Raw genomic sequence first — 10,922 nt, forward strand, 5'->3', positions numbered from 1 at the left:
CGGGCGGCTGGGCCCGGTGCGCGAGTTGTTGCGGACGCGTTGTTTGCAATGCCTCGGGAGGATAACGCCTCGTTGGTGCTTTTACAGGGGACGCCACAGAAGGATGTGGTAATAAAGCCGGATGCTCCAAGCACGTTGCTTTCAGAGAAACATGCGGACTACATCGCTTCGTACGGAACAAAGAAAGACGATTACGTGGGTATCGGTTTTGCTTCAGCACAGCTGTGGTTTTATTAATGGTAGCAGTAACCCTTATTTACTTGTTCTGTGCGGTCCGGAGTATAAGAGGAAGAAGGCTTTGTTGATTTCCTTAGGTCTGTGATGAGTTTTGGCATGTATTATCTGAGCAAAAAAGTGAAGATTACCAGTTTAGCTCTAGAATTACTCTGAGACCTTGGAAATAAACTAGTTATTAGTTAATATATACTATTATATATACTAGTAATTAGTTAATAAATTAGTTGTGCCTTCATCCACCAGAATGCGTGAGCACAGCTGTATTCATATGTGGCTTGGTAGGGCAGCACGCTGAGGTGCGTTGCAACACTGCCCTATGAGTACTGGGTGCAGGGAATGCTTCTGTCTGGTGTCACTTGTGTAGGTGTGACGGAGCACGTGGCAAATGGACTTTACTTGGTGAGAAGCGTTAATAACTGCATGTCTGGGGGGGAAACATTGTGGTTATCCTTACTATCTGCATTGCTGTACCTGTGGTTAAAACCTGCCAGCTGTAAGAACTGCTTGGCACCAAACAATGCTAATTGACAGTGTAGGTGGAGTAAACAACATTTATGTATTTGTGTGTATATATATATATATTTGCAAATTTACTTCCTTGTACAACACTGGATTGTGGCAGTTCAGTCACTTGTTAGTAAGTTTCATTAAATGACCTTATTTTTGAGACTAGTTGAGGTTGTAATTTGAATGGTAGTTTGGATGCTAGGACAGTAACTAATAATCTGAAATGAGCTGGTGGCTTACTGGTTGCATGTATTTAACTTGACGCTTAGATTGTTGCTTCTAAAACAGGTAATACAGGGGAGGGTGGGAATTTAGTGTATGTGTACGTGCGTGTGTTTTTATGCACACACATGCATAATATACAGAGTAAGGGTGGCAAATACATTCTAAGTCATTTATAGGATTGAAAATATTTGGCATGTTACCAAATATAAATAATGTATTTCCATTGCTTTACTTCTGTGGCACGTTTATCTGATGACAAACTAAAATAATGCACTTCTTAGGAGTACTGTATGTCTGAGTATTTGAGGATGAGCGGTGTTTATTGGGGGCTGACAGCAATGGATCTCATGGGACAGCTGCACCGAATGAACAAAGAAGAAATTCTGGCATTCATCAAATCGTGTCAGCATGAATGTGGTGGAATAAGTGCCAGCATAGGTCACGATCCCCATCTTCTGTATACCCTGAGTGCTGTCCAGGTAAAAGCAATGTAGAGACAACCATTTGTGTGTAATGATTTTGATGATTGCAGATATCCAACACTCTGGTTTGGATACTAATAGCAAACACTCTTTCAGTACCTTATTTAAAGAATATTAAATAAATCCAATTGACAAAACTTTAGGGCTTAGCTGTGTCAGTTCTTTAAAAGTGGTCAGATCTAAGGATATTGCACTTCTAATATTCATTTAATGATGAGTTTGCATTCTTGATAAATTTCATAACACTCATCTCAAAATGTTTCTTAGCTATAGCCTTTACTGGAATCTTGCGTAATCCTGAATTTTGTTAATCTTTCTTAGTGTATATTGAAGTGAAAGGTGTGTGTGTGCTTCAAAAACTTGACTCATATTAACAAATATGCATACGTGTATGCAATTGCTATGTAAAATAATTACATAATATTAGATAAATAATGATTTATATTTGTGTGTGCGTTTGTGTAGCATTCTGGTATCATACAAATGGAACATCATAGTAGCCAGTTCTTGTGTTCCTCAAATCTGTTTTATTTCTGTGTACTTAAAAAATGATATCATCTCCTAAGCATTTTATTTACTTATTTGATGTTTACTCCTTCCCTGAGAAAAATGAATTATTTTCAATTGTACATTTTCACCATAGCTATCTCTACGGTAGATTTAATGTCTGTTTCTTTTTTTCCTACTTCTTGCACAAACTGAGGAAAACAATACGTAGAGGCCAAATGCTTCTAAACTATTGCTTGTTCGATTACGTAGTGTATCTCTAATTGAAGCTCATGGAAGTACTGCTTAAATGGTGTTATAAATAAATAAGGTAGCATAAATAAGGCTTTAGGAAGAAAATGTTGAGTTTAAGGTGTTAGTTTTTAAATCCTTAGGACAGGAAAATGTTGTTTTCTTGGGTCAGTGATGATTGCTGGCATGTATTATCTGATCTGAAGGTGATGTTTATCAGCACATTAGCTCTAGAATTACTCTGAGACCCAGGAAACTTAAGTTTCTTTAGACAGCAGCCTTCGAGTTTTACCAAACACTCCAATCAAATTCCTTTCATGAAGTCTAATTAAATATGCAGAGAAGGAAGGCAATTTGAGTCTTAGCTTTTGTAAGAGGCACATAGTTCTTAGATTAATACTTGATATTATTAGGAGATATTTTTGTGTCAACAGTGCACCTCTAGATATGTAAAGCTGAGAAGTGTTAGCTGTTGCTGATGTGAAGTTTTAAACATAACCAGTGTGTTAATGAGCATGGCCTCGATTCACAAAGTCTTTTTAGTCCCATCTAAATCTCCAGAATGTTGAAAAGGTAACACCACATCTTCCTTTGATCTCAGTTAACAGTGATGTGTTCAGGTTAGCTCTTGAAGGAGTATGCTGTCGTTCTGGATGTTCTGTTGGAGTTGCTTTGTGGATTTTTTTTTGCATTCCCGTAAGTATTTTTAAATTAAATAATAGCTGGCAATTAAGATACTCCAGCTTCTTAATTTTAGGAATTCAAAGTCATAGCTGTTGGTAGTTCTTAGGTTCAGTTTTCCAGTGTTCCTTAGTTTCACTTGTTCTTTCTATTTTCAGTTGTTCTGTTACACTGCTTATAATGAATTTTCAGAACTTACAGAAGTTGTGAGTAAAAACATGAAGCCAACTGGGGCTCAGAAGCAGCACTGTTGTGTCCACGTGACATTCCATCTTTAATTTATTGGCTCAAATCAGTGCTAATTGAGAATCTTTGCATTCTTTACTCTGTGACCTATTCTTCATTCAGAGTATCTTCACTGTGCAGTTCGTGTCTAATCACATTGTTTATACTTTTTCTTGAAGAGTTGCAATTTGCTACTGTACTTCAAATTTAAATGTTTAAAATAATATATTTTCCATATACTAATCACTCTTGGTGGACTTGAACTGTAAGTGATACTAGTTACTGTCTGCTTCACTTACAGGCGTACAAATAACAGCAGTGCACAAACTGCAGATTTTAAGTTCTGGAATGATGTTATTGCATCCCAGAATTCACCCATAATCAAATCTCTCTTGTACATAATGTGATGTAAAAGTAAAGAAGCCAGATTATGCCTCTGAAAGGAGAGCTGGAATGTTGGAAAGCAACGAAACATGGAGCAGTCCAACAAGAGTTGTCTGTTTTCATTTGGGACACTTCTGGATAGTGATAGATGAACTTCAGTGAATCTAATTTTAATAAAGCTTACCAGGTACCAGTCAGAAGCAGTTAAATGAAGTATCTGACAGATTTGGATTTTTTTATTTGTTAATAAATGAATCTAAATTACCTTTGCTTCTCTTAGATTGTTACTGTGGCTTTCTGTTCTAGATTCTGATCTTATATGAAAGTCTCCATGTTGTCGATGTAAATAAAATTGTGGAGTATATACAGAGCTTGCAGAAGGAAGATGGATCATTTGCTGGAGACAAATGGGGTAAATTTTGGATTGTAAAAATGTATTGCTTTTGTTGACACATGTAAGTCTATGAACTTAAGTTTTCTTGGATGTAGTTTTGCATATTTTTTGTATATGGAAACTTAATTCCTGAGTTGTTTAAAATAAAAAAAAAGGAAAAAAGTTTTGTGAAGGACAAACTTAAGTTTTCTTTCCTGTTCGAAATATTTTAAGATTTGTTCCTTTTTAAAAAAAAATAAATTGTCGAGCTCTTAGGGAAAAAACCTTTGGCACTTGTAACTAACAGTACTACTATATCCTAGATGCGCTATTTTCTGGGGTTTTTTTGCTTGCTATTTCATGGCCTTCCTTTTATGATCTTTCTCCTATGAAAGGCAGCTTTCACTACATGGAAATGATAAAAAAAAAACACAAGCTGTTTTTTTACTCATCATTATCTACTAATACGTATTTTTGTTTATGCATGTAAATTCTTTATGAACAAAAGTAGTAATTTTCAAGCTGTAGAATAACCATTGAGTCAATAAAAATACTTATTTCTGTGGAAAGCTTCATTTGATAAAGTATATCGTGTGTCACTTGTACTGTCCTAGTAAAATTTAGCAGGCAGTGTCACGGTGAGTGTATGTACCTGCTGGAAGCTAGTGATGTCTTACCCTGTGCTCTAGGAGAGTCATGTTACGAACTTTCTCAGCAATCATTCTGCTGAAGTTTTTTTGGTTTAGCATGCAGGTGTAAATGTGCTAAAGAAAACTTGGAATTTGATTTACTCTTCATGTAATAACAAAAGTGGCTTCTGTTCCTGCTCAGGTGTCAAAGAGCCCAAAGCATCAAAGGCAGACCTGTTTCAGGTGTTTTTTATTTGTTTTTAAATATCTACTATTCTGCCTTTATCCAGTAGAGTACTGCAGATAAACTTTTACATAGCTGTTTGCAAGTTGCCACTAGTTGGATTGACTTGAATATACATCTGAGTGCAGATAGTGAGTTTTTACGTACGGTAATCACAGATATGTGAATTGTAGTGTGCACTTTGTAAATTATTGAGGAAATAATTGGTGGATTGAAAAGTAAGCTTTTCATTGTCGCCGTACAGGTTTTTTTTACATTTGTTCCATATTTTCAGTGGTGATTTAAATGTATTGTTGTTTTTAATGAAAATATTTCATTTCCTGCCCTCCATCTTTTTAGGAGAAATAGATACAAGGTTCTCCTTTTGTGCTGCAGCAACTCTCGCGCTTCTAGTAAGTTCCAAAACATAACTTGAACAAGTACAATAAACAATTTGGCTGAACATAAAATATATTGGTTGCCTTTTTAACTTGCAGGGAAAACTGGATGCTATTGACGTGGAGAAAGCAGTAGAATTTGTTTTGTCCTGTATGAACTTTGATGGAGGATTTGGCTGCAGGCCAGGTTCTGAGTCACATGCAGGACAGGTGAGTTTTATTTTGTATGGAAATATTTAAAATTATTAAATATCACAAACTACCTCTGAATGTTTGTTTTTGGCATCGATCAGGGATGCCAGTTGATGGAAACTTTCTTGTTTTCAAAATGACAGTTCCCAGTCTTTTAGTTAAAGTGAAGGAGCAATTAGGTGGATACATCTGGGAAGTTGGTTAGAACTCAGGAGGCTATAATCTAGGAAAGAAAAAATAGAAATAAGGGAGCAATTTGTAGGACTGTATTTGAGATTACCAGTATGGGCTGAATGACATCCAAATAGTGGTGCCAATAGTTGGTGTGAGGTTTTAAAGGTAATTTGAATTGATATTAATGTAGACATTAGAAAAGAAAAACTTAATTGGGGGGGAAAAAACATTGTGACATGTTGCAGTGATTACCACAAATTCTAATGAAACATGTAAATGAAGTGTGTATGTTTGATATTTATCAGATGAACTGAAGAATAAGTGACAACTAAATCTTTTAATCTCTTAAATTGCAAGAATTAATTATTTGAGCAAAGTAAATTATAAGAAGTGGTGACTCTACAGTGGAACCTCTACAGTGTTTTGTTACAGGCACTGAAGAGAGCTGATGGCAACTTATGAAAAATGATCAGTAAAATTTAGTTGAAAAGAGGGTGGAGTATGCAACCGAAAGAAATTCGAGGATTTATCAGGAAGAGAATCTTCTTTCAAGAGAAAAATTACATGGAAGAAATAACTTCCTTTCTTTATTTTTTTTACATATAGGGGATTGTTGCACCTAACTTAAATTTATCAGTGGGTCCAACCTTGGTAAACTGATTCAATCACCTGTTTATTTTGCATAAATACAGTGAGCAGTACTGTAGCCAGGGTTTGCCTACGTAAGTGGGAGTAGTATTAGTTACTGTGTTGAGAAGAGGGGTGGTGGTTGCCCCACCCTCCCCCCAGCTCCCACTCTCTCCCCCTTTTCCTTGTGAGTTACATCTAGAGTAGCATTGTCTGAATGGCTGGAGCACTCCTGGTGTTCCAAGAGGTTGTCTATTTGGGGGTGTTTTTTCTGATCAGGAAGGGGTGGTTATAAATAGGCTTCAGTTGAAGTTGTTTGCTTGTTGTGGGTTTTTTGGTTTTTTTTCTTTTGCAGTTTGTGTCTGGTTCCCTTTTCAGTGACTGCCTGAAATGTGTTGGTAGTATGCTGTTGCACTGCGTGTGTTACTTTTGAGGTAAAGTAGGCAGGGATTACGTGGCACTTAAAGTAAGCCTGCTGAGTCCATAGTTGTACTTAAGATTGCCTGCAACATTCATGATTGCTAGTAACCCTTTTCTGTCAGAGAATTCATTTGGTCTTCAGTTTGCCCTCCATAAGCCTTAGAGAAAGAGATTATTGGTTGGTGGTTCTGCCTGTGGCAGGGGGGGGGCTTGGAGCCTGGTGATCCTTGAGGACCCTTCAACGCATGCCATTCTGTGATTCTGCAAATATATGTGAATGTAGGCTGGCCACAGAGCTGTCAGAAAGGCACTGTCTGACCTTAGGAAGCAGTTTGAGTGCTCAAGCTTGTTTTAAAATAAAACACTATTGCTCTGACTTTTCATCTTTTTGGAAATCTTAGTTTAGTATCTTACATCAGTAAGAAGTTTTATAATTACTGGAACTCTTTAAACAAAAGCAACTGTGAGATTAATATCTGCCTTTAAGGAAAAAATGAAATTAGCTAAAAGGTGAAGTGTGCTTATTTTATATCCTGTTTGCAGGACTGTATTCTTCGAGATCTTCCTGTGTTTAGTCTCTTTAGCTGTTTAGTTTTTAAATACACAAAACATTTATGTCTGTAATTTTAGATCTATTGTTGCACAGGATTTCTGGCTATTACAGACCAGTTGCACCAAATAAATGTTGACTTGCTGGGTTGGTGGCTTTGTGAACGTCAGCTACCTTCTGGAGGTCTCAACGGGCGTCCGGAGAAGGTATTAGATGGCTTATTCTGTTTGTTCAAAGCTTAATATAGAGTATTTTTTCTGGAATACAGTGTTATTTTGAAATGCTTAGTAAACTCCTCAAAAGATTCAGGCCTTTATTTTGATTCATTTCGTTGCAAGCACTTACCCTGCAGTTCTTGGCTGTTCATAGTTTGATGCCTCAGTTCAGGAAAGTATGCGTACTGAAATATGTCTTGCTGGCCAACTCAACCAGTGTCCTATTAAATCAAGCCTTGAATATTTTCTGGCAGTGGGAATGATCATCCCTTCTGTAGAATTTGTACAAAAATTGTTTCATTTGATTGGCATCCTGTGCATAATAGCGTTCTATGTTACAGTAAGAAATTGTGTAACTTACAGTAATCCTTACTGGCAAATAGACAACTGATCAATATTCAAAAATATTAAAAAAAAAAAATTAGCTTGTTTTCTTTATTTTAATATGAAACTTGTCTTTGCTCATGACAAAGGTGATGTAGATTTTTAGCCTGTCCAACATGAGATGAAGGTTGTTTCAAAATAAAATTCTTGTGGTCTTGTTTCTTGAAAATCGCAAGAGGCTATCTAAAAAGAAACTGCATCCAGAAACTTGCCTCCTGTACCCCAGAGAAGCATTGTTTCTGTGAAGCGATGTTATGACAGCACAGCTCAGAGTTCATAGAATCACAAATTTGTGATGTTATGTTAACGATGAAATCAAATAATACTCTGCTTCTCTGTTTGCCAGTTACCTGATGTATGTTATTCATGGTGGGTTCTAGCATCTCTGAAGATGATTGGTAGGTTGCACTGGATTGACAGAGAGAAACTGCGCTGCTTTATTTTGGCTTGCCAGGACGAGGAGACTGGAGGATTTGCTGACAGACCAGGAGATATGGTAAATAACCTTCAATTAAGTCAAGTTTGCATAATAGAAATTCTCAACTTAAAAAGTGTGTTTCATGTTTGAATGTAACACATGATCCAGATACTTGTGTTCTGCAGAACTGCAACATCTGCAGCTTGGAAGGAACAAAGTACAGTTGCTTTGAAAGGCTCACATAGGAAGCACGTGCAGCGCTATGTTGCACATGCACTATAGCAGCTGACTTCTGTATGGGATACTGTCCCCATAATGCATACCACACTGTTTCTCAGAAGACTTTTGGAAGATCTAGGTGAAAACACAGTTCAACAATTTGCAGGCATTTAGAGGTTACCACAAGTTAAGTAGTCTTCAAATCTCTTGGTACTTGTCTGATCTGAATAATTCTTGAGTAAATACTCAGAATAGTTGCACGCCACTGCATAAATCCTTTCACTGGCCTTGGTGTAAATGAGGAGGAAGCTTTTCTGACAGCATTGTGAAGAGGCTGGTATTAATTTTCTCCTTGACTGAAAGAGTAGTTATAGTTTAGTTGTTGTATTCTCTATGGTTTGAAGCATAAATAATTCATATTGTACAGGGTGCTGGTCAAATAAATATGTGATCTTAGTGCAAATACCCTTGAATACATGGCTGTTTATCTGTGAAAGGTTGGAAAATCATGTCTATGACATCTAATGACAAGGCTGGCTGTGCCAGTGTACTTTTAACCACTTAGGCTGTGATCTAGTCGTTGGATTTCACGTACGTGGCTATAACATGATAAACTAGCTCAGTTTACTGCAATTTACTGCAGAACCTCTGTGAAAAGACTTAGAAATTCCAGTATTACAAACAGGATGTATGCTGCACCAGGTAATTTTGAATAGGATTTTGTAGAATGACTAAGTTCACTGACAGGATGCATGTGCCGTAAGAATTTAAATAGTCTGCTGCAGTTATGTGATGATACGGGCTTTCAGGGGAAATATGTAAAGTGTAGGAATACTTTGATATAAAATAACTGGTGATCTCTTCTGTTTCTTTTCTTGTTCTTTTGTTTGTTTGTTTTTACTTTTCATTTTAACAGTAGGTTGTCACTCTCCTCTTAAGATTTTGCAGTACAGCTCATTATTCAGAGACCATTAAACAGCGTTATACTGTTGCTGAAGAGCAAAATGAGGAAGTGATACTTGCGGATGAACATATTAGCCTACTAATGTTATTTTTGTAATTGCTTCTGTTGTCTTATGACATTGTATGGAAGTGGAGATGAATGCTTTTCTGAGTGGATTATATACTGTAAGTTCATACTGTGGAGTTGCCTTGCCTGTGGGCTTACACAAGCTCAAAAGCACAAATGGAAGTTTCTGCAGTTGCAGAGTTATCTTGAGCTACACAGGCTTGTATTTCTCTTGCTAACAAACAGAAGATTCCATACCAGTGAAAACTGATTGTTCTTCTGGAAATGAACACAAACTTTGTCTTCCAGGTGGATCCATTTCACACTTTGTTTGGAATTGCTGGACTATCCTTACTTGGGGAAGAACAAATTAAGGCTGTCAATCCTGTCTTCTGTATGCCAGAAGATGTCCTTCGAAGAATAAATGTACAGCCTGAGCTTGTGAGCTAAATCTCATGGAGACAGCAAATTGATACACCCTCTTGGTTTGGTTTTACTGATTGGAAGTCATCTTTGAAGCTTAGAATATTCTTAATATTCTTCTTTGAGATGTGTTTACATTACACAGTACCTTTACTGTGGGCTTTGTCACTTTGTGAACTGTATTGTAACAGGCTTGTTGTAGTATTCTGAGTGTAATATGTTCGTTGGTTGTACATAAGAGATGTAGAAACATTTCAATCTGTATCTAAATATATAGGCTTTTTTTTTAATAACCAAGTTGAAGCAGTAGTGTGACTAGCTTAATTTTTTCTATTCCTGCAATGTCAACCATGATAGCATCTGTCTTCATGCAAGCATGTTTTGATAGTGTATCACACAGCACTTTAGAAGATTACAGGAAGAAGAACCACCCAGCTGAAGCCATGCACTTAATGCCAAACATTTGTCTGTGTAATTCTTAATGTTCATGCTTGGCCTCACTTCTATATACCAGATGCAAGCTATTTCTTTTGATACTAATTATTACCAGTGAAAGCGACAAAAAATGATTCTATTAAATACAGGAATGTACTCCTATTTCTGCAGAAGTTCCTTTTGACAAAATTCTCCTGATAGTTGAAATGGAGCATACCTTGAGTGTATGTACATTAGAAATTGCTATGTTAATCATTATAGAGAAATTCTTCATAGGAAAGTGACTTGCAGCTGAATATAGTGCTGACCGTAAATTTGTTGCTGGACTGAAATTCTGGTTTTGCAGCTTTTAAGACAAAAATTGCCAGCACTTCATTATGGTGTAATTGAGAATTAAATTAGCCATGGAAAATAGTCATCTGAAAGATGAAATCCTTTTGTCTTTGTAGAAGCCCTAAAATTGCGTGTTATTTTACATCGTCCTGCACTGTCTGAAACTGAATTTCATTTCACAGTAAAATGAGGTTGTGAGGGGGAAGAAGTTGTCTTTGATAATCTCTGTATGTATGATTAAAGGAGGTATAAAACTATTTCAACATTTTTGATCACCAGCTGCTTAGTTATATACAACCCATTCATCTTAGTAGAGAATAAGGCAATAACTTCTTTGGAAATTCAGAGACTATTTGAATGCTCTAATATTATGGTTTTTTTTTTTTTAAACCTTTATTTCACCGGAAGCTTTTAGACAATT

The 10,922-nt window shown here is 36.5% G+C and overlaps 1 protein-coding gene and 2 non-coding genes across 6 annotated transcripts; all 3 read left to right on the forward strand.

Moving 5' to 3' along the window:
• Window positions 1–33: 33 nt before the first annotated feature.
• RABGGTB (Rab geranylgeranyltransferase subunit beta) lies at window positions 34–10,922 on the forward strand. 4 transcript variants are annotated; one of them, XM_010716008.2, is made up of 8 exons: window positions 34–195; window positions 1,251–1,448; window positions 3,786–3,891; window positions 5,065–5,117; window positions 5,202–5,312; window positions 7,146–7,271; window positions 8,011–8,160; window positions 9,620–10,922. In XM_010716008.2, the coding sequence occupies exons 1-8, from the start codon at window positions 49–51 to the stop codon at window positions 9,758–9,760; spliced, it is 1,032 nt and encodes a 343-aa protein (XP_010714310.1). In that variant the 5' UTR covers window positions 34–48; the 3' UTR covers window positions 9,761–10,922. The 4 variants fall into 4 exon arrangements, with proteins under 4 accessions (XP_010714310.1, XP_031410730.1, XP_031410731.1 ...); XM_031554870.1 differs by lacking the exon at window positions 9,620–10,922 and adding an exon at window positions 9,218–9,613; XM_019618702.2 differs by lacking the exon at window positions 34–195 and adding an exon at window positions 2,791–2,885 and having other exon boundaries at window positions 1,253–1,448.
• On the forward strand, window positions 314–396 carry LOC116217014. The gene has a single exon (XR_004160851.1). It is a non-coding gene; the product is annotated as a small nucleolar RNA SNORD45 (small nucleolar RNA).
• On the forward strand, window positions 2,356–2,440 carry LOC116217015. The gene has a single exon (XR_004160852.1). It is a non-coding gene; the product is annotated as a small nucleolar RNA SNORD45 (small nucleolar RNA).

This window comes from Meleagris gallopavo, chromosome 10, assembly GCF_000146605.3.
Source record: "Meleagris gallopavo isolate NT-WF06-2002-E0010 breed Aviagen turkey brand Nicholas breeding stock chromosome 10, Turkey_5.1, whole genome shotgun sequence".
Taxonomy (NCBI): domain Eukaryota; kingdom Metazoa; phylum Chordata; class Aves; order Galliformes; family Phasianidae; genus Meleagris; species Meleagris gallopavo.